The sequence below is a fragment of the Blastocystis hominis genome (genome assembly GCF_000151665.1).
Source record: "Blastocystis hominis, Singapore isolate B (sub-type 7) whole genome shotgun sequence assembly, scaffold_24".
NCBI classification, from domain to species: domain Eukaryota; class Bigyra; order Opalinata; family Blastocystidae; genus Blastocystis; species Blastocystis hominis.
In genome coordinates, this window is record NW_013171832.1 from 69,946 (window position 1) to 93,280 (window position 23,335).

The 23,335-nt window shown below is 45.1% G+C and overlaps 6 protein-coding genes; 2 read left to right on the plus strand and 4 right to left on the minus strand.

The window, feature by feature from the left end:
- Positions 1-4,282: 4,282 nt before the first annotated feature.
- On the minus strand, positions 4,283-7,073 carry GSBLH_T00007108001 (uncharacterized protein; the record flags this gene model as incomplete). Its single annotated transcript, XM_013041718.1, is given in 7 exon segments — positions 4,283-5,349; positions 5,379-5,703; positions 5,735-5,848; positions 5,880-6,092; positions 6,126-6,590; positions 6,606-6,691; positions 6,722-7,073. The coding sequence occupies 7 exon segments, from the start codon at positions 7,071-7,073 to the stop codon at positions 4,283-4,285; spliced, it is 2,622 nt and encodes an 873-aa protein (XP_012897172.1).
- A 2,650-nt stretch (positions 7,074-9,723) lies between these two features.
- On the minus strand, positions 9,724-10,369 carry GSBLH_T00003050001 (uncharacterized protein; the record flags this gene model as incomplete). The annotated part of the gene is made up of 4 exons (XM_013041719.1): positions 9,724-9,870; positions 9,902-9,990; positions 10,021-10,132; positions 10,247-10,369. The coding sequence occupies 4 exons, from the start codon at positions 10,367-10,369 to the stop codon at positions 9,724-9,726; spliced, it is 471 nt and encodes a 156-aa protein (XP_012897173.1).
- Positions 10,370-13,601: 3,232 nt separating this feature from the next.
- GSBLH_T00003051001 (uncharacterized protein) lies at positions 13,602-14,492 on the plus strand (the record flags this gene model as incomplete). Its single annotated transcript, XM_013041720.1, has 4 exons — positions 13,602-13,731; positions 13,771-14,202; positions 14,234-14,415; positions 14,445-14,492. The coding sequence occupies 4 exons, from the start codon at positions 13,602-13,604 to the stop codon at positions 14,490-14,492; spliced, it is 792 nt and encodes a 263-aa protein (XP_012897174.1).
- A 680-nt stretch (positions 14,493-15,172) lies between these two features.
- On the plus strand, positions 15,173-16,191 carry GSBLH_T00003052001 (uncharacterized protein; the record flags this gene model as incomplete). XM_013041721.1 has 5 exons in its annotated part: positions 15,173-15,286; positions 15,318-15,420; positions 15,451-15,530; positions 15,560-15,823; positions 15,851-16,191. The coding sequence occupies 5 exons, from the start codon at positions 15,173-15,175 to the stop codon at positions 16,004-16,006; spliced, it is 717 nt and encodes a 238-aa protein (XP_012897175.1). The 3' UTR covers positions 16,007-16,191.
- A 1,625-nt stretch (positions 16,192-17,816) lies between these two features.
- GSBLH_T00003053001 (uncharacterized protein) lies at positions 17,817-19,286 on the minus strand (the record flags this gene model as incomplete). The annotated part of the gene is made up of 1 exon (XM_013041722.1): positions 17,817-19,286. The coding sequence occupies one exon, from the start codon at positions 19,284-19,286 to the stop codon at positions 17,817-17,819; it is 1,470 nt and encodes a 489-aa protein (XP_012897176.1).
- Positions 19,287-20,187: 901 nt separating this feature from the next.
- GSBLH_T00003054001 (uncharacterized protein) lies at positions 20,188-20,664 on the minus strand (the record flags this gene model as incomplete). The annotated part of the gene is made up of 4 exons (XM_013041723.1): positions 20,188-20,263; positions 20,294-20,420; positions 20,451-20,555; positions 20,586-20,664. 4 exons carry the CDS (start codon positions 20,662-20,664, stop codon positions 20,188-20,190), a joined length of 387 nt encoding a protein of 128 aa, XP_012897177.1.
- Positions 20,665-23,335: the final 2,671 nt, after the last annotated feature.

Here is a 23,335-nt window from a genome sequence, read left to right on the forward strand (position 1 = left end):
CGTGGCGTTATTCGCTGCGTCCTGCGGGTCAATCGATTTGATTTTGCCTACGAAACGAACGCAGATCATGTGGACGAATCTCCAATAAATATTGAAAATGCTGATGAACTGCGTGTTTTCGGGATAGGGAAGAACGATGCTGACCACATTCAATATCCGGAAGAAATCCTCGTTTGATAAAGTCTGCTCCTCTCTGTCGATCCAGTCTTTGATCAGCAAAAACAAGCGATTGATGATCTCCGTGTTCGTGCTGCTGTTGCTGATGAAGAACGAATAAAAGAGCGAGCAGAAGAACGAAACGAATTTCGATTGAAACTCGATCATGTAGCCGACATTGCGAGCCATGATTTCGATTATGATGAGCAAACTGTACACCAATTCGATCTCTGTGAGCTGGGGGATGGCTGGCAGATCGAGCAGTTCGAACGAAATGCTTCTGCGCGTTCGTCAAAAGAAAAAACGACCTACGGTGTTTGCTTTTTGGGGACGAAGCCGCGGCGATTGTCCCGCATCGCAGGATTCGACATGCACTTCACGTATAACTGCTGTAATTCCCTGCCGAAATACAGCAAATTCGCTGCGAAAAACGAGACGGCTGCGGGCGTTTTTTGCACAATGCTCTGAATCAGATAGATCAATCGCCAAATCCGAGTTGGGTTTTGGAACGTATTCGGAGTGATCAATTTGATGTCCGTCGAGAAAAGATGAAGCAGCGTGTCGCGAATCCCAGTAAACAGTTCGTCTTTCTGGCTCTCGTACTGCGTCGTACAGGCGAAAAGCTCGGGAAGCAGCTCGATAAGCGAGCAGAAGATGTAATCCTGATCGACGTATTCCAACGTTCGCTGAATTCGCTCCAATAACGTCTTCGCGTTCTTGTCTAAAAACCCGAGATGATTGTTTTCCAGTGCGATCGCGGAGATCCGAAACGTCACAATCAGCGGCATTGCCATTTGATACAAGCGTCGATCCGTGGGACCTGCGCGTCAGGACGGAATGATGGCGGGATCCTACGCTCACCGGTGTAGAAAAGAAGCGATCGCTGATGCTGCGAGAATTGCTGGGAAATGACGTTTAGATCGATGGGGATTTCGTTGCTGATCGAGAAGATGGTGCGAATCAATGCGAATCCGCGCTTGCAAAGCGTTTGCTCGCCGTACGTCATGGAGTGAAGGAGAATGATGTGGACCGCTAGATTGAACGATTCAACGAGGAGGAAGGAATTGATTCCCTTCATTTTGGGATCTGGAAAATGAGAAAGGCGTGTGATGCGTACCCATCGTCGAATCTTCGCGTTTCTGCCGGAGAAGGAATGAGACAACGACACAGAGAATATCAATATAGAGCTTTCGGTTGTTGTATGCATTGCGACTATTGACGCTTAAAAACCGAACGCGATTCAGAATAATCTGCGAAACCGATTTGTGAGTCACATAGAAGAACTTGAGATTCTGCACGATCAGATTCAGAATATGAATTTGCTGATCTTTGAATTGCTCGCTTGTGCACAATCGCTGTCTCACTTGCAAGAAAATCTTCTCCTTGTACTCCTTTCCGATTTGATTCAATGAAGGGAACAGCAATCTCGCCGACTTCAAAACCAAATCTTGGTTTCGGTTCTTGTACATATTGAGAATCATCACGAACAGTCGAGACGCATACGCTTCCGAAAACTGAACCGTGTTGGTGTATTGGCACAGAAAGTAAACCGCCCAGGCTTGAATCAAATCGCTCGACGACTCGGAAAGATCCGTCGCGAACTTGAAAATCGCTGCGTGCTCAGCTCGCACGCGATCTGCTGCGAACTTGGCCAGCAGCGAATTCAACTTCAGCAACGTGCAAAGGTAAGGAATTGAATGGCTTTCGGTTCGCGTGTGGAACGAAGGAAGGAATTCGCGAAGATACGGCGATAAGAACGCGTCTGGAATCGCGATGGTCAAGTCCATCGCTGGATTGTTTCCAGTAGCGGCGAGCAGCGGAATGATTGAATACTCGATGATGCATTGTTTCTTTTTCTCACTCAGCGAAGCATCGTTCAGAACAGACAGCAAGTCGCTACGATTCAGTACGAGAATCAAGAAGGCTCACATCAGCACGCTTCCTCTCTGCTCGGCCGTCAGAACTGCGGGGAGTTTCGTCGCGAAATAGTTCTTTAATGTGCTCATGGAGCTCAGAAGCACAAACGCAAACACGATCGCGAGGCGATTGGAAATGTGCGGATCCTACGATCAAACAAAACAAACGCGTCAAACGAATTCTGAAAGCATGCAGTTGTAAATAATCGAAGCGAGTTGCTCCAACACATTGTTGTTGTCTCCTTCATACGTCGTAATCGTATCGATTTCATCGAGAGAAAGCGAGTTTCGGATCGCTTCGAATCGATTTTGCGCGTCGGCGATCCGCTGCTCGATGATGCTGATTTGATTCTCCCAGGATTCCACGAGAAATGCGCGAATGCGAGGAGAATAAATCTCGGGCAGTTCGGAGAGCGCAGTCGAAAGCTACGAATGAATCGAGACTCTGAAAACCAAACGAGTTGGAGAATCACGCTGATAATCAGATTCGCCTATTTGTTATCTCAAAACGCAACAAAAAAAACTTTATATGAATGAGGAGTGTGCATTAGCTGCGTCACCAGACTTCCAAACTTGTCCCATTCTTGAATGACATATTTCAAAAAGACCTTCAAATCGCAGTCCAAGAACAAAACGTAAAGCGACTGAGTAGCCTGGCTGAACGGATCGTACGGCGAAACCGAGTATTCTGGGAGATTCCCCATCGAGGAGTAGAGAAAGTAGAGAAAAGAGGCAACGACTTCGGGATTGCGATTGACCAAATTCGCCATGGAATCGTTCTATGAATCAAAAACCGTTTTGGATGGCGACGATCACGCGGATGTTCGATAGAAACGGACATTGCCGATTTAGAATTTCGATGAGCGGATTGTGGATCTGAAGAAGATCGTCGCACTGCGAGATTGTGATGGTTCCCTTCCCTAGAATCCCGTAGAGCTGGCAGATCACGTTAAACACGGACTTCTTCACGATTTGAAGCGTCTGCACGAAATGCTCTTTGATTTTGAGAAGAGCTTGCAGCGTGGCGGAAATGATATTCTCCTTTCCGGCCTCATCGAACACGTCGAACACGAGTCGAATGCGTCGTAGATAGTGCGCAGACACGTCCTTCCCATCCGTCACGTCCTGTGCCAATTGTTGAAGCACTTCCACATTGCTCGCCGCATCGAAATACGCGAAACTGCTCGTTCCCGGATTCAATGATCGGATGTACGGGAGAATCGGAGCGACAAGATCCGTCACGTAGTCGCACGCACAGTTCACAGAGGGGTACAGACAATCGTAGATCGCTTTGTTCAAAGTCAAACTGTACGAGAGAGAGTCGGCGTGGGATGCATCGGGATGGTCGATCCGCTCTTGGCGTTGAAGAATGAACACCTGCAGCAAGCGAAGCACGATCACATACATGTCCACTTCCTGCGGATGGCCCCAGACAAAATCGCTTCCAGTCAGCGGGATGTAGTACTCGCTCGTGTCTAGAAGTGACTGCGTTGACGAGCACAGCAAACAGTCGGTTGGGGTGATGGATCGAATCTGCTCGTCGATGGTGGAATCCGGACCGAACAGCTGGACGGCTTTGGAGACGACGGAGAGAACGATGGGGTCCAGAACGGAGAAGATGTGAAGACGAAGAGCCATTTCCATTGTGGAGAACACGCTAGATGAAAAAGGAGAAACAGAGAAACCTCATTTGGATGTGCGGAACGACTTTTCCGACAAGTTCGAACTCATGATGCGTCTTGACCTGCTCTTTGATTTCTTTGATGAGTTGGTTGGTAGGGTCGAATTGGTAGAGCGATTCGATCGTTTCGCGTGCAAATTCAGACGCAGGACCGTAGAATCGAAAGAGCGAATCGACCAGCGTGACCGCGAAATCGGTGCGTCGTTTCGAAAACAGTTTCCTCTCTTGCTCCAGGAAGGCGATGACTTCCGGATCCCCGCTGTCTTCCATCGAATAATGACTGATTCTAATGAATCGAACGAGCAGAAAGAGAGCATACGATGGATCGATTTCGATGGAAAAGACCTTGACGAGAATGAGTCGAACCAGTTGGCGCGATGTGTTCATGCAGGATACGACGTATTCGGGCGGTGCAACCAGCAATAAATCGATGATGCATCGCAAACAAATCGGAGCCATTCGACTCACGACGACGTCGGAGAGTTTCGCACACCACGGCAGAAACACTTTCAAGCAATTCATCTACACTTCATCCTCCGCTTCGCACGCTCACTTTATATCTCCAATCGCTAATGACCGTGTGCTTGCTCATCTCCATCATCGGCAATTCCACCGAGGGAAGCGCCACCCACCTCAACTCGCCCTTATCGTTCAGCAAATGCAGCAGCACTTCTCTCATGTACATAAAAACGTCCAGAACAACATCCACCACATTGGGAATTTCGCGCTCCAATAGCGCGATTACGCCATTCAGAAGCAGCTGAGGCGATAAGTAATCCACTGGGAAGTCCATCATATAGGGAGACAGCGAGGGGACCACACCGCTAACCACCATATTGAGAGCGTGGTAATGCTGAGAAGGAACGCGAGGCTCCACTTCTTTGGGTGTTTTGATCGTGTGGTTGAGCATTAAGCCGGTGAGATAGCAAACGATGCGTCGGAGAATCGTCGACGCCTCGTCGCGAATCTCCACATCGCAGCAAGCGAGGAGAAGTCCATAGAAAAGCAGCGACAAAATATCGTTTTCCTGCGACTGCACGATGGGATGACGCTTCACAGAATCGGGAGCAGTCAGCGGAATGCGCAAATGCTTTGCAATGGTGGGGTGGAGCAGCATTCCCTTCTTCTCGCAGCAGAGATAAAACGTGTTCTCTAAACTGCGCACAGCGATCAGTTTGTAATGCTTCCGAATGTTTCGCATGTGCAAAATCGACGTGGTGGAACATGCGATCGTTCGGCTGAGTTTGACCTCCGAATCGCCCAACGACTTCACGATCAGGTTTCGTTCGATCAACGAAACAGCCAACATGATGTAAGGGTCCATCGGGAACAAAATGGGTGCTTGGCACTGAACCAAAATCTTGCGCGAGAACGAAAAACTCGTCAGATCGATGCGGTCTCGTAAAATGGTCCGCGTTTGGCCTCCCAATTGGCCGATTAGTCGAATTACGAGCGTCGTAATGGAGCTGTTCGACGAGGTATGAAGAAGATTCGAGAGCGCCGACATAAACCGCGACTTGAAGGGCTCGCGCGCTATGATCATCGCCATGGAGTCCAGCGATGTTTTGCTGAAGAAAGCGTTGAAGTAATTGATCGCTATCTTACATCCAAAGAGAAACATCCACCTGATTTGACAAGCGTGTCGGGACCAGTCAACGCGCGGATATAAAACGGCATCAGCAGGTTGAGCAGCTGGAGAAGACTGCTTCCGCTCCCGATGGGGAGATGGAATACTATTTCGTGGATGCGTTCACGGATCTGGCTATCGGGACAAGTGTGTTCCAACTGAAGCAATTGGGGAATGAGATCGGGGTAGAGAGCCGCTAAATCGTTGGGAAGTTCGGTCAGCTTGGCTTGCCGGATCGAATTGAAGCAGCAGAAGAGAAGGTCTAAGTAGGGAGCCCAGTTCTGTGAGTTGTTTAAGCGACGAAGGCATTCTGTAACGAGTCTCTGGTGGTCAGAAAGAGTTCTAAAAAAGGACTCGTAGGTGTGGACGAAGCATCGATTCCTCGATGTTTTCATAATTCAGACGCGTGCCGAAGATTCGGAAGAGCGAAATCAGAATCGGAGGGTTGTTCGTGTCTTTATCGAGCTCCTTCCAATCAAATCGATTCAAAGAAAGATACGTCCATGTTGGAGATGATGAAATCGATTAAGACGATCGATGTGTAGTGCGTGCTCAGCGTTTTCGAAACCACATGCCGAATGAAATCCAGCAAGATCGGGTTCTTCTTCGTGCATTTGTAAATATGCGGAAACGCTGTCGCCAATACCGTTCGCTTTACATCTCCAGGAAGCGCGCTCAGCACGTCGGAATAATGCTTTATGCATTCATTCAGCTACAATTCACACTCTCTTTCTTTCATTTCTACCTGCTCTCTGCTTTGGTTTCCGTCCAGCGTGAACAACTCACTGCAATCAAAAATGCCCACCAAGTAGCGATAAATCAGAATAATCAGCTCGTCATTCAAAGGAATCGCTGCAGAATCCACTGCCGGATATTCGGTTCGCGACAATCCGCTTTCTTTTGAATGAACGGACTCTTCCTCCGTCTTCTGCATCGCCGAATCATCAACATTCGGATGATTGTAAAAGTTCACGATCTCCGTAATCGCTATGCAGATCTGCTGAAGCAGCAATAGAGTCGGGAATCGGGACTCATTCACCACAATGTCGCCTAATTCGGCATCGAAGTTCGATGGAACCATTCGAATGCCGGATTCCTCGTACGGAATCATTGGAGGATTGGAGTCGATTCCATTGGCACAATCCAGAAACTTTGTATTCGCATAGATGTACGAATCGATCGCTTTCTTCGCGTTTCGAACCTTCGAAATCTATCCATGACGCACTTTTTGAATCGAAACTCGCTTGATCACTCTGCGGATATCCACGATTTTGCGAACATACGTTGTGCAGAGCCGATTCATCAAGAGCACTTCGATTCACTCTCCATCAAGACGCCTACACACTTCATCGCGATGAGCCGTGAGGTGCAATCGCATGACTCCAACGAGCTTTGTGAGAATCACGATGAGCTTTCGGGAGAGTTCGAAGTCCGCATCGGGATGCTCGATGTAGACGCAGTAGCGAAAAACGATGTTTTGCAGGTCTTGAATGGAGAGTTCGTTGCAGTAGAAGACGATGATCCTGTTCAACGTGCAGAAGCAGAGCTCGGATTCTTGCAGTTTTGCGCTCGGAAACTCGTCAAAGAGGATCCCGTTGTTCAGCAGGAAGGAGAGATGGCGAAGAAAAATGCGTGGCACGTACTGATCGGAACAAAACGACTCCACGACGTTCAGTAAAAACATCCGCAGCATGCTCTATCGTTAGTATGAGAGACCCAATCCGCACGTCTGATTTGGGGAAGTAGACGAAGAGCTGAAGAATGTAGGAGGCGACGCGATCGTATTCCTGAGTCTGTGTGATGTTGAATCGACGGAAGAGATTGCCCATGTACGATAAAGAATAGACCAATACGCAAAGATAAAGCACGTATTGGCGACTGGAAGTGGAGGAAGGAGGGTAAACCGGGAATGAAATCATTTGGAAAAGAGAGTCTAGAGAGAAGGGAAATGGAGAGAGAAACGGAGAAGCGGATCGCGATGCGTGGACATGAGTTCGGGGAAAAATAAAAACAGTTTCGATACGAAAAAGAGGCTTCGTTCGAGCACTAAAATCGAATTGGAGACGGGGCAGATCTCCGTGTTCTATGTTGGAATTGCCGAGAAAGCGTACGGTGATCTCCGGAATCGGATTGGTTCGGGAGAGAGGAGCGGAGGATTGAGAGCCAGTGTTTGATGCCACAGTGGATGATGGTGATGGTGATGGTGCTGCTGCTGCGGATGATGTTGATGGAATTGGTGATATGGAAGAAGAAGAAGAAGAAGAAGAAGAAGAAGATAAAGGTGGAAATGATGGAGAGGAAGAGGGTGGAAGTGATGGAGAGGAGGAGGATTGTGATTGTGTGGTGCCTGGCTGGCTCGATCGAATCGATTCGGCAATGAGTCTGGATGATAAATTTGAAGAAAAGGTGGAGGAAGAATCTATGAGTGAAGAGAAAAAAGAAATCGAACAAACCCAGTCGAGGATTTCATCATTAAGCTTTGTCTACATATGAATCGATTGCTCGATATATATATATTTACATGAATAAATCGATCAGCATTCCGATCAAAGTTTGAATACAACTGCTCCAGCGTCGTCAAGTACGAATCAGCATCTTCTTTCTCACAGGACTCTCCAGATATCAGAATAGAATGAATAATCGAGATGATCTCCTTTCCGTTTAACTCATTTTCTTTGGCAAAGAGCTATATGACTCACACAACAAAGCCATGTACAGAGAAGCTCAGTTTCAGAATCGATTTTTTTAAATTTTTGAGTGGAATAAACGATGAAACCAATTTTTTTAATGTTAAGAGGCATAAACTACAAATCGAAAACACCGCCATATTATTACAATCGAATACGATGATTATAATCGTCTTTGAAAGAAATAGGAATATATGATAAAATCTGCTCAATACAACGATAGAGTTCTTCTATATCCTGTATCTCTTTTACGTAATATAACCCATTATATGCGAATTTAACGCGCATCCATAACTAGAAAAATCATTTCTACAGCCCAAGTAACTCACTGTACGAGAATCAACTGTCAGGTCCTTCAGACTTGCTAATATCCTCTTGTCGATCGTGACGGTTGACATTTCTCGTTGGATTTTTCTTGATATAGGAAAACCCAAAAACTACCAAAAATATGACCGATTTGTGGTATAAAGATGTTTGATTAAAATGGAGCGGTCTTCGATGTTGCATTCTTCATTTTCGTCCGATGGCTGTTGATTGCGATACGGTGGGGCCTAATATGTAGCGTTTTTGGCTTGCGGATTTGAAAATGGGTTTTCTGTGTTTCAATGTCATCCGTTCAAAAAACTGTACTCTCGAAGTAGTCTAACTTGTGGATACTTTATTATAGCATTTCAGAAGGGAGGGATCGGGCTCATCGAGCTGTTGGACCACTCGAATATCGTAGCCATGGTAGGAGGTGGAAAGAAGCCTCTTTTCTCTCCCAATACTGTACCTTTCCTCGTTTACTCTCATTTTAAGGTTATGCTATGGGACGATGCAAAGGCAAGATTTGTGGGAGAAGTAAATGTGAATATGAAAGTGCTCAGTATCTGCATTGATACAAAACGGTTTTGTGTGCTTTCTCTCTCTCATATTCAGCCTTGTCGTCGCAACGATTCAAAAGATATATGTCTTCGATCTCAGTACCCTCACAAAACAACAGGAATACTCTACCTACGAGAACGAATATGGTCTTGTAGCGATCAACAAAAAGGTGATGGTCATTCCAGACAAAGGTCGGGGCGCTCTCCGCATTCTGGTTTATTCTTCGTCCTCTATTTACCTTCTCTAGAGCAACAACTCGGGTTTGCTTCACTTAGAAGCTCACGATAATCCAATTCGGAGCATTGGACTATCGCATTGCGGTTCTCTCTTAGCGTCCGTTTCTGAAAAGGGAACGCTCATTCGCGTGTACAATGCAAGCAATGGCGAGCGAATCCAAGTGTTCCGACGAGGAATCGACAAGGCCTCGGTCACTCATCTGCTGCTTTCGAAAGATGAGAACTATTTAGTGTGTGTTACAGAGCGACAAACCATCTATGTGTTCCAGACCTCCGAAAGTGGCTTGTTTGGCTCTCTCTGCGATCGTAGATGTCAATGCCACGTCCCTCACCACCATTTTCACCACAGAAAACAAGTATATCTCCAAGCTTCAGGTCTCGTTCTTAATGTTTGGCCTATGGAATCGGTGGGTGATGGATAGAAGCACGCTGTACATGGTCGATTCGTCGTCTCTTTTCGTCGTCTCCATCAGCGGAAAGCTCTATCATTTGATGCTCAACAACGAGAGTCAGCTGGTGTGCGACATGGAAAATGTTCTTTCTCTGTGGGCTGTTTTCAACAAACACAAGATTGGCTCTCAGTTGCAGAGCTCTCTTCAATCACTTGATGTACACGACGGTTGTATTCAGCGCGGTTCTCTGTGTACAAACGCGCTGCCTCATAGTTTGCAGGAGATAGTGGATTCGGATCACTCAAGAGAGACTATCAATGACCAAAGACACACGACAACTACTTGGATCGATAGTAAAACTGCGGAAACATCGTACACGGGACTCCACTGACTCTGAAGAATATCTAAACAAATGCGACCATCGCCATAAACTAGATCAAACAAGTTGATAGCCCTCATACCGTTGGGATGAAAGATTCGAGTTACGAACTTCACTTTAGGAGCCGAGTTGGGGTAACTATCATCAAACTTGAGATGAAGCTTAAAAACGCCTAGAAAAATGACTGCTACTTTCTATCGCAAACCTCCTTCAAACGGTGTGTCACTGGGTCTATAAGTTAGGTCAATTCCCAAAAAGAATACCCAATGATTACGCCTTCCCATGACTATAAATTATAAACAAGAAACAAAGAATACATAAATATCGTTATCTATCGGTGCAGCGGCAACTCCAGCAGGCGGATCGCGCTTTAAATTCTTCAGATCTCTTAGAAGACGTCTCCCGGACTCGTTTAGTGATATTTTTGACATAATACAGTATTTATTTGGTCTTTCGAACGTTCTATAGGGAGTTTCAAGTCTCAGATAGTTATGTTGACTTCTATCAAGTTCCAATTCCTTGTTGTGTGCTCAATAGGGAGTGCACTACTATTCAGTCTATGTAGGTTTCCACACTGAAAGCTACCAGTAGGTTTGCCGCGCAAAATTAAAACGGAAAAGGAGAGTCACATAGCGATTATCGATGCCGGAAGGTGCTGTTTACGAGTTCAGATCGAATGTAGTTCAGGAAGTCGACTAATCGTGTACCAACGCGCATTTCAAGAGCAAGCTCGAAATGTTACACAGGTTTGCATGCATACAATCGAGCCTGGACTTAGGTATGCCCATTTTTGACTGCCTTGATGAGTTCGTATGTGTCAGATTTGCAAAGAGTGGATGGCTATATCGAGAAGCTGGTTGAAGGAGTGCGTTCGTGTATTCAAGGGAAAAGTGAGTATAAAACCGAAATTCCGCTGTATATTTATGCTACAGGGGGTGTCAGAAAGCTATCGGACACTGACCAACACCAACTCTTTGCATCTATCAGAAACTCTCATTTTCCTTTCCGAATCCATTCCAAGACAGTTCTGTCTGGTAAATCGATATATTTTTGATTTCATTTAGGAGAGCAGGAAGCAACGTTTGGTCTTTTCGCAGTGGCTGCACTGCATAATGCTGTGTCTCACGTCGATTCGACTTTAAAAATCGATGAATATAAATCAAACAACAAAGAAAATGAATCAAACAAACCAGAGACAGACGACTCATCACACCAGATGATCCCAACCAACTCGCATTTATATACTACGCCACATCACCAGTTGCCCATTGGAGCCTGCGATTTAGGAGGCGAAAGCTTCGAAATTGGCTATTTCTCCAACATCTCGTCTCCATCACCCATCGTTCGCTCGTTCAGTGCGTTCGGAGTTCAACGAGCCGTTGACGCAGTGCTCAGCAAGCTGAACTACACTTCGGATGTGGTTGTGGACCATCCGTGCTATCCAGTGGGGTATAGCGAAATAAAGGGGAGTTTTGTGGTGTGGGGAACAGGCAGGGTAGAGTATAGAACACACGTTGAGCATAGTTTGAGCTTTGCGAACAGCTTGTTAAGCAGGTGTTTAGGGAAAAAGCCAAGGAGGCAGAACTAGACAGATTTCAATTACCAGGGCAGAAGACGTTGTTTTACGGAATGTCGCTGCTGTTTTATGTCGCTGACTATTTTTCTTTTGCTCTGGATCCAAGAGAGAATGGAGTCGGGCATGCAGACGGAACATTGTACAATGCCTCCGAACTCTTCGATCAGATGAAGCAGGTCAATTCCTTCTCTTGGAGGTAATGCAACTAGCAGTAGATGAGTGATAGAGAGTTGTTGCATCGTGTGGGAAGTCGCCATCAATACACACCTGTCCATTTGCTTCCTCTCCGAATGATCCATGTTTTTGTATTGTACTTCATTGAGGATAGGGCTTTTGGGTTTGTGAAGTACTGTCCTTTGTATCGAATGACGCCATGACTGGCAACACGATACAACTGGTGAAGAACATTGATGGGAAGAATGTCGAGTGGAGTCTAGGCGCAATGTACACTATATTTTGTGTTTTCTTCAATATACATTGGAGGGAAATGTTGCTTACCCTACAGTTGCAGTGAATTAAATGGAATCTATAAATTCAGTAGGCTCTCCTCAGGAAAATAATGATATTACGGATGAAGTATGCAGCAGGATTGCTTTTCATACCTAGGTGATCTGTTCACTCTCTATCACTGGAATTAAGTAGTACCCCATCTTTCCAACTAACTGGTAGTGTTGGAATTGCATATTACTTCCACAACAACGAAAGTGTCGAAATGTGCGAACTCCCGATTGCAGAGAATCTGGAGCTGTTCCTATCCAACCGTAAATATCAGAGAACCCATTGATTCTAGTTTTTACAAAAAGAATGCCAAAGAAAATCCTCTTGAAGTGGATATGGTGTAAGTGTCTTACAGGTAGTGCGAAAGTGTCCGAAGATATACCCAACACAATCAACGAATCATGTAAAGACATCACCTACGAAAACCCTCCCCAAATCATTTTTCAAAAGCCTATTTTCTGTATGACTGTGCCTCTCTACCAACCTAGATGACTACAAAAAAGCCTTAGAACGGATCACGGAGGTGATCTCACCCGACGCATCGGAGGCATCATCATCATCCCAAATCCCCTCTTCTGATTGTCCTCCTTCGGTGTTTCTATCCAGCGCCATCGACATCGACGCCAAGGAAATGATCCGTGCTCTGGGCTGTCTCCTCAACTACGTCAGCACTCTGCAATCGAACGAACTTCTGGAGGGTGACTCGTTCCAAATCCGAATCCACGCCTTCCACATTCTCCAATTAGACAACTACATGTACATCGATCGCGTAGGCGATTGCCTTCTGTCCTCTCTCATCGCAGCACTCCCTTCACAGCCTGGATATCTACTCGATGGTGTCACACCCCTCGCTGATCAAAGGAATGGGCAGAGAGAAGCAGGGGTTCACGATGTTTAACCTACTGGATCGAACGAAAACAGCGCTCGGGAGACAATTACTGAAACAGTAGAATCGATTTCGAGTGTAAAGTAGATGGATCTTGTGTCCTCTCACCAACGAAAACGAAATCATTGCACGGCAAAACACAATCGAATTCTTTCAGCAAGCGCAGACGAACGAATTAGCGAAGTCGGTGAAGAAGGAACTGCAGCGAATCGGCGACATTCCGAAGATCGTGAAGAAAATCATCGCGTATCAGTGCGGAACAGCAGACTGGCTTCGCCTCATCGACTCAATCCTCGCCGTTTTAGAAGTGGGACGCATCCTCCAAGTCATGCTGCGATACGCTTCGTTTGAATCGATTCATTCCCTTAATCATTCACAGAACAACCATTCCAGAACTCATCGAGCTGGCGCCGTCGCTTCTGCGAGGCGAAGAAATCTCCCGGTTTTCGTTCTTTCTTCAGCAGGTCTTCGATCTGAAGCAATCCGCGGAGAACAAGGAGATGTACGTCCGCGAAGGCGTGGATTCCTCGCTGGACGAGTACCGAGCGATCCAGCAGAACATGCTGAACATTCTGGACGAATGCTCGGTGGCCACAAAGCAGCGGATGCTCGAGCGGTTCCCAGAACTCGCGCGCGAGAACAGTCTCGATGAATGGGAATATGTGTTCATGCCGCGAAGTAGAGAGCAGAGCGATGAAGCAGGATGACGAATAGTCGGATATCTGTTTGTGGCGCCTTCGTCGGTTGTCGGCCGTCTGCAGGTCGATTCCTCCACGTTCACAAACGAGCAGTTTCCGAGCGACTTTCGCTATCAGTTCCATACAGAAGACCGTGTGTATTACAAGACAGAGCTCGCGTTCACTCTAGATGAGGTACTCCATTCATTCATTCATTCATTCATTCATTCATTCAAAACCCGATCATTCAATTCATTCATTCATTCATTCAAAACCCGATCATTCAATTCATTCATTCACTCACTCACTCACTCATTTGTGTAGAAGTATGGAGACATCCATGCCAGCATTATCGATCTCCAAAACAACGTTCTCCAGCAAGTCGCGCAGCGGATCGCTTCTCTCCGCTCCGTCCTCTTCGATATCTCCAGTGTCATCGCAGAGATCGACGTGCTCCTCGGCTGGAGCGAAGTCTGCAGCGAGTGCGGCTATGTTCGGCCTTCCATCCAACACGATTTCACCATCGATATCATCGTTCTCACCCTCTCTCTCTTTATTCACCAACAGAACGGCCGCCATCCTCTCCAAGAACTCGTCACCGATCACTTCATTCCCAACGGGTTCCACGTTTCCACTTTGGAGGAAGTGAACATCGTAGATCGAGCCGAACTCCCCTTCCATCGAGATTCTGACCGGTCCGAACAGCAGCGGGAAGTCGGTGTACCTCAAGCAGATCGCTCTGCTCGTCTATCTGACCCAGATCGGCTGCTTTGTTCCAGCGGAGCGCGCCTCTCTGAGTCTATTCCGCTCCATCCACACCAAATTCAACACGATCGAAAGGTTTGGCTCTCTCGTCCGTCGCTTCGTAGCGTCGCCGATTTCGACTCGTCGTTCACGCAGGACCTCACGCGCATTAGCTGGCTGTCCAAAGCCGTCTCGGAGCGTTCGCTGGTGCTGATCGACGAGTTCGGAAAGGGCACAGCGCCGCAAGGTAGCATCCGCTCCGCTTGTTGACTAGACGGAATCGCTCTGTTTCTCTCTTCGCTCGTGTACATCCACACAACTCACCCTCCTCACTCTCTGTTCATGCTTTCCACCCACTTCTCAGACTATCTCGACCACGAGATCCTGCAGCCACTGCACGCCTCCCTCACCTTCAAGCAAATGAACGTGCTTCTCGATTCAGAGAACGGAACCATCGCCACGCCTCTCTTCCAAGTCGTTCAGGGCGTCTGTCAGGACTCGCTCGGGATCCGCTGCGCGCGCGCGTTCGGAATGCCCCGCGAAGTCACGGAGAGAGCGCAGCAGGTGCGAATCAAGCCACCCTCGAGAGTAGATTTACGACTGCATCCACGAGGACAAGGAGGTCCCGATTGTTCCGAACTTGATCGCTCCGAAGAAGGTGGAGCAGATCGACCGCTTGGTAGACACGCTCTTTGCGAAGGAGGACTGGATGAAGGCCACTCCGGAAGAGGTGGAGCAGTTTATTCAGAGAATTCGAGAGATCGGAGAGATTTAGATTGGGATGTTTGTTGGAGACGGAAGGGTTGGTGGGAACTGGACGATTGTTCAAATTACTACTCACTACCAGGGAGAAATGGGAAGGAAAGGGCAAGACGGGTACGATGATCGAAGAAAAAGCCACGTAGCGAAAAAGCCAACTCGCAAATACAATGACCAATCGACTCCGCATGTTCGTGGCTATAAAGAGGTAGACCGATAGAAAAGTGCGTAACTAGCAGAGTTTCCAGTTTAAAACAAGTGTTGGAGTCTACATGTGGGACTTCGAGCAATGTGATGCAAAGAAATGTACGGGAAGAAAATTAGAGCGGCTTGGTTATTTGAGTCCGATTGGGATCAATTGCTAACACATAGAAGCCATCCGTGTTAATGTGCCTTTCCATGGACTCGTTCTCTCTCCTTTTGGAACGAAGGCTGTGTCAATCGAAGACTTAGTAATTCGCTGGACCAGTTTCTCACATAGGATGTCATTAAGCAGTATGGAACCTCTGCCATCGACTGTTCCTGGGCTCGAATCGATGAAATCCCTCTCGGAAAGCTGAAGAACGGAGTTCATCGCTTGCTCCCATTCTTGGTCGCAGCGAACCCTGTGAACTACGGGAAGCCTTCAAAGCTCACTTGTGCTGAAGCAATTGCGGCTACCTTATACATTGTCGGGCTGAAAGAAGACGCGCTAACCATTCTGAAGCCGTTCAAATGGGGATGTCAGTTCATCTCTCTGAACTACGTATGAATAGGGAAATCTACTCAATAGGAACTTCTGGAAGGATATTCCAAGTGCAAATCCGGAGCGGAAGTGATTGAATTCCAGAACGCGTACATGGAACGAATTGAGCAGGCAAAGGAGCAAGAGAAGGTCATTGATGTAGGAATGAGAAGAATATGGGATGTAGCTGCCCCCTACGGATAGTGACGAATATAATGTGGACTCCGAAGAAGAGTTTGTAGTTCATGGACTGAATCAGAAGCAGTCCCATTCCTATGCTGAGATTTATGGAGACGATGATGAGGAAGAGGAAGAGGAGGCTGATTATTGCGGAGGAGATGAAGCAGAAGAGGCAGTGGAAGAGATTGAGGGTCAGGAGTAGAATTTTCTTTTTGTTTGTTGAATATGAAAAGAAGATGGAATAGTCACTCAGAGACAGCAGATATCAAGGACGGAGGAGCACTGGAGAATAATCAGGCGGGAACTCTGTATCTGTATTGATCCCCGTTAATGTGCAGGAACTATGGCACTACGATGCAAAGAAGCAGGTCGGACGCGTCCTATAGTGGAAATAAGTAACTTTGTTGAATACTGCGTTTAACTCTCTAGAAGTAGTAGCAATGAAAAGCAACAACAGTACCAAATGGAAATCGAACAGTTAAGAAAAGAAAAGGAGGAGTTAGAGTTTCAACTTGAAATTTGCAGGATAGAACGTGATGATCTTGCAAAAAAGAACCAGCAGAGCGATGCTCCTCAAACTGTTCTAGAGACTCGTGCGGTCCAAGAACAGATCCTTGAAGAAGACCGGACATTCGCCTCGCAGCTACTCGCCGAAATATGGAGGGGTACAAGGAAGTGCGTACATACATATTGTAGGAACTTTGGTTTCAGAAAGTGGAGTGGATGCATCGACAGACGCGTAGGTTTACTGGAATCGCCGATTCTGTGTAGATCGAGAGTCGTTGAGTCTTCGGTTGTATTTGAAGTTGCGATTCCGTGAGCATTCGTCTATTTCTGTAGTTACAATCTGTCATGACGACAATTCAATCCAAACGAACCACCTTATCTCCACTTCTTGTCTATCTTTTAAATCACATCCACACAGCCAATGGCGTTTCGATCCTCATTCCCCTTCATCCCATAGAATCTCATTCTTTCCATCTTGAATTCTCTCCTCATCGCCTGTCCCTCCATTCGAAATGATCTCTTTCCACAGTCCAACTCGACTCTTTCGCCTTCATCCAACTGGAAACTTCCTTCCAATCCCACAAACCTTTCCACTCTTTCTCATCCTGTCTATGACGGGACCCTCGACTGTCCCTTGAAAACGCTCCTTTCCTCACTCGAAACCAGCATTTCGCACTGGGAGCAGCACAACGTTTCATTCGTCTCCCTGAATCTGCAGATCGTGTTGAGCTGTATCGCTTGGAAGGCTTTCTGAAGCGCAGGCTACTCGCTGTTTCCGCAGTGGGAATTGTTCCAGCCGATCGTGGTTTCGGTAATGCGGCTGTTCCCCAAGATTGTACTGAAATCATTGGTGATCGATTGTTTGGAAGTGTTAAACCGTGTGTTAACGGAGCCATTGTTGCTGATGATCGATCCCGAAGTGAGAAATCGAATCAGTCTTCACTCTAGGATACGACGAATTTGCTGCTGACGCTCTTTGATCGAATTCGAATTCCGAATATCAATCATAACCAGGACAATAACATATCAGAAGTGTGCGATAACAGCGTTCTGCTGTCCCAATCGCTGCAGCTGCTTCAGTCTGTTGTGTATATTCTGCTGTACAACAGCAGCAACAATCAGCAACTGAGCAACATTCTGCGCGTTACGCTGGTGAGATGTGGGAGTGGCAATTGAGTGTAGAAAGCATACAACATCAGCAATCTGCTGACATTAGTGATTTGTTTGTTCAACATTTTGTATGACGATCATTATGTGAACAAATTTGATGTTTCGGACACACAATTGACGACGGTAGTCTTTTGTTTCAAATGAATACTCGGTAGATTCAATCGATGCTACAAATGGAGACTGCGCTGATTGACCAGCTGATCAAAAAAACGTCGATTCTAGCGATCATCAAGCAAGAAAGTTTGTCTTGGATTGTCGATAACGATCGCAGAATTGTTTGATGAGTTTCGAACCTGCTTAGAAATAATGATAGTTGATACGCAAGTCCCTTGTAGATATCTAAGAATTGCCTGCTCATTCTAGATTTTGGTCCCTGCAAACTGGTCGCCTCGACGATTCTCGCAGAGATTGAGAATGACGAATAATATTTCTCAATGTTGTTTGTTGCACTAACAATCGAAAGAAAATCATAGTACAAACGATCTTTTCGCTTCCAACTCTTCATGGTTCTCTCTCCTTCCTTCATCAAACTCTCTTTGGCTTGTTCATAGCTCCGTCTTTCCCTTTTTATTTCCTTGTAGGTTTTAGAACAATCCTCGCCCTGGACCACCTCTTTGAAAAAAGAAAGGAGTTGCTTTGGAGATACAGCGCTTGCGTTTTTGATGGTAATCCCCCTTTTCCGATTTGCTCCCAATTTGACTCCCTGTCCAGCTATTAGAGTTTCTCTCAACCCATGGACATTCCACACAATGGCAGATCCACAAGCCGACAACTTCTGATTCCCATCTAATCGTTTCATTACTTCGCTCTCACTAAAAGGAACGCTTTCGCTGTCTTTGAATAGTTGAATATTGTTCTTGTGATAAGGAGGCGGTAGATGAACTTCTATTCGATCAGCCAAAGCGTTCTTCATACGAGCCTCATCCCAACAACCGCTAATAACAATTCCCGTTAAATAGATTGGTGAAATGAGTGAAGAAAGCAAGCCTCCTTGTAACCCAAGATGATTCCAGAGGCAGAGCTTGTCACTGCAACTGTAACTACGAGATGGGTCACCTCTTCCTGGTTTGGTTGATAAACAGACAGAATCAAAAATAGAGTCAGGTATTGGCTTGGCTCCTGAATGATGAAAATCGTCATCGTCTTCAATTTTCCGTTCTAAGTGGACTCTTTTAGAATTTCGCTGCTTTGCAAGGTGTATCTCCATAGCTGTCCGCTTTCCATTGGTTTCAGGATACTCAGAGCCATATCCACATGGACTTTGACTAATATACATGTAAAAGTGATAGTCTCTCTTCACTTGCAGATGGAAATCCCCTTCACAAGGTTCAAATACGCAGTCCACATCTCCAGACCGATGTTTCTGAATCTCTTTTATTAAATAATGAATGAAGGATCTGCGGCATAGCACTTCAGCGTGACAGTCATTGACTACAAAACCTTCAGGTGATTGAGCCTTCGCCCCCACACATTTTGTCCCTGTAGCCATACAGACGACTTCTAGATTTCCCTTTTTCTCAAGCACGATGGAAGCTAGGACAGTCCATTCATGAGTTTGTGGCTTTCCTCCATTATTCAGCTTATCGTATGCCTGAAACGTAGCATTTCGAATTCTGGCTGAAAGCATGAAAACAATTGAAATCGAAGAAAGAGTAGAGAACAAATGGAAGTCCAGTATTTTGTTGGCTACGGTAAAAAAAGTTTATGAATCGCTCTCTTTTACTGCTTTTGCTTCTCTCCACTGTTTTTTCGATCCGTAGAAATAAATTAGTATGGTAATAGGTAGCCTGTGGAGAATACACAACGGATTGTTTGCAAGCTGGTGCTGCCTGTACCTTTTTTCTTAGTCTACCAAGCTAGATATTAAATATGTGTATGTTGTATCGGTAGATAGCAAGGACCACGCAAAGAGTATTACCCAGACAGAGTATCAGTATGAGAGTGCCGGCTGCAAAGGGTCTTCCTATCTCTCATTCGAAACAAAGTACTTTCTGGTCTATGGGTTGATTTGAAGGTATTCGGCGAAGTTGCACGCGGGGGGAACAGACGGGTATGACGACTACGATCTGACATACAAGTCTGTGTCAATGGATATCAAGGACAAGGACGTGTTTACAAAGATGGGTTTTCACTGTAATCAGTCAATCAGAAACAAATCTTATGATCTAAAGTACACACGAATTTCCAGTTTGATTCTTAGGAAAATTTCTTGTGATCAAGCGAAGATCCCGTACACTGAAGTTTACTCGAACTCCATTGGAACGACGGTTGAGAATGTGCGAATCCAGTATTCTGATAAAACAATGAAAATCATGGGTCTTTCTGCTCAGAGCAGCGGAATTAATGGTAAGGTTTGTGTTGTGATTGCTAAATTAGGCTGCCCGGGAAAGATTGCTGCTGTGACGATTGCTATTATTGTGGCTGTTGTACTCGTTATTCTTCTTTTAATTTGCTGGTGTAAAAAGACCAAGAACTAGATTGAACTGTTTTCTTCTCTTTTCAATCAGGTCTGTTTGTAACAAACACAGCTATTCCACAAGGGGCACCTCAATCACCTTTCCTCCGAAGCATTCACAGGTCTTCACTTGACAAGCGAGACGAGCCCTAGGTTTCAAAAGATAGAAAAGGTGCTACGTGGGAGCTGCGTTCATCTTCTTCAGAAGTTCAGTCTCAGTTTCACCAGGCTTAGGAAGCTTGTCAAAGATGTCTTTAGGGAACACAACGATGCACTCACCACAAGAGCCACCACCTCCACAGCTACCTGAAGTTCAATTCCAAACATATGTCTTACTCTTAATCTCAACATCGTTGCTCTGTGCGACTTCAAGAAGGTTCTCCTTCGCATCACATTCTACTTCAACTTCTTCACCCTCAGCAGGCTTGAAGGTAAACTCCACTTAGAATTATAGCAGTATAATATCTTAACCTCCAAAACGGCGGACCTGATTTGCAAAACAGGCACCGCGTCTAGCAGCAGAAGGCAACAATCTACAGAAAGCTTGCATGATAATTATTTAGTTTTTATGGATCTCTAACTATCTCGGCTAGTTTCCACTATTCGATGATGTTTACAATAGGAACAAATAGGAAAAAAAACCAGAAGCCAAGATAGCTCAGTTGGGAGAGCGTATGACTGAAGATCATAAGGTCAGGTGTTCGATCCACCTTCTCGGCGCTTTTTTAACAAACAATTTTTGTTGTATAGGAATAAGCAAAATACTATTGAAATAGTCAATAGTATTCAATCAATAGAGTATCTCTAACGTATCACCAGCAATAGAGTGAGTTTAGCTATTTTAAATGGAGGGACGTGCTACAAGACTTCATTCTTATAGTGGCTGTAGTGGTATAGATCTACCATTGTTAATCTGATATTGCACCTCGATATTATTATCTATTGGTCTTTCTGTAAAAGTCACTCTAATTTTTGTACGCTCTTTATTACCAGTTGCTTCTTTCATTCCATTATTATTTGCTTCTTTCATTTCATTATTATTTGCTTCTTTCATTTCATTACCAGTTGCTTCTTTCATTCCATTTCCAGTTGCTTCTTTCATTCCATTTCCAGTTGCTTCTTTCATTCCATTTCCAGTTGCTTCTTTCATTCCATTTCCAGTTGCTTCTTTCATTCCATTTCCAGTTGCTTCTTTCATTCCATTATTATTTGCTTCTTTCATTCCATTTCCAGTTGCTTCTTTCATTCCATTTCCAGTTGCTTCTTTCATTCCATTTCCAGTTGCTTCTTTCATTCCATTTCCAGTTGCTTCTTTCATTTCATTTCCAGTTGCTTCTTTCATTTCATTATTATTTGCTTCTTTCATTCCATTTCCAGTTGCTTCTTTCATTCCATTTCCAGTTGCTTCTTTCATTCCATTTCCAGTTGCTTCTTTCATTCCATTTCCATTTCCATCATTTACTATTCTTGTACCATTTTGGTTTTGATTTTCATCATGTACTACCATTGCATCGGTTAATATATATAGCGGAAACTTGAGCTGTTTTCTAAAATTAAGTAAGATAATCAATTCAAAACGTTTTGCGTAACTTAAATTGCAGTGTAAATTCAGTTCTATTCACAGTAATTACCCATAAATCTCTTCCACCCTCAACTGGAATCGTGATAACCATATCCTTTTTACAATCTTCAATAATCAGATTGATCTTACCTTTCTTCTCGAACCTTAGTTGTTGTATGCTACTTAGCCCTACTAGCTCGAACGTTGTAATCTGTAATTTTATTGTTAATTTTTCCAGGTCATTACACTCTACACTGAGAATAAAACATCTAATCAAAACTTTCGATTCTTAGCTTCTTTAGTTTTGTATCAGGCTGTTTCACGCTAGTAAGCGTACATTTTTGTATTTTATCAATATTTTTAAAAGTAAGCTCTAACGTGTGTTGGCTTTTCCCTAATTTCGTTTGTCCTATCGTAATGACGCAGTCCTCTAGAATGCAGTCTACAAACTCCAGGGAATTTATAGTTAGATCCCCTAATGTCCATGCCCCTCCATGTTCTAGTGTCACTGAAGAGATCCGAACATTCACCAGATGGCCATCCGTTGTGAGCAATTCTAAGATTCGATAAAGGTTAATCTTTTCGGTTTTGTCATAATTCTGAAGGATCATATTCTTGGGTGAGTTATGATTGTTTAGGGGTAAAAAGGAACTGATACCCCCATCCTCATTTAGAATCTCGTTCGTAATACCATACAAAACACACGAGTCTTCACCGGCTCCGAGTGTCTCGAAAACACGCTCTGATTTCTTTTGTCCCTCTCTCGTATCAGAACTAACAATAACGATCAGTTTGTGAGAGTTCTCTTCTTGGTAATACCCATCGTTGTCATAGTATGAATAATCTTCATCCCATTTCAAATCAGGAATCTCTCGATAATACCAGCTCTTTGTCGTTGAGTTTCCAGCTCCTCCCTTGTAGTACACAGAAGGGGAAATGTAAGTGCATGTCTCGCTTGCTTGCAGGTATCCACAACAAAATAACGACGTCTTCCTTATTTGACCACTTACATACTCGATCACTTGCCCATCCAAAAGTCCATCCCGGTAATATTCTCTGAGCGAAACATGTTTTTTAAGTTTGTCAAACTCTTCTTTTTTCAACACGGGAATCGTAAAAAATTGCATTATAGCGTCTTTCTGCACCATCAGCTCTTTGCAGCTATAGAACGTGAAACATTCACCAAACTCGCGGTCGTCTATATATTGTCGAAGCCCAGAAACCTGCTTATCTCTATTGATGAGGAGAAACATTCCCTTCTTCAATCCGTTCTCCCATTTTCCATAGATACGATCCTCCATGATAAGGGGAATCAACGTATTCTCGCTGTCATTCATATACTCCCTTCCGCGACCATTTTTCTTTTTGTTCTTAAAGAATCCCTGAAAAATCGTTTGCTTCCCCTGAAAAAACTTCCCAGAGGACATCTCGGGATTGAGACACATATCCTGTGGATTCGCATCGAAATCAAGATTTTTGTTGAACGTCTGCCACTGATTGCAATAGAAATTATCGAAGAATTCTTCCACAATCTTCTGCTGGTCTGGGTTTCGGTTCCTCTTCACAAATCGTAAGATTAAGAAGAGCTCCTGGGCGCTCAACAGGCGATATTTCGCCAAGTAATTCACCACGCGAGCGATGTAATCTCTTCCATCGATCT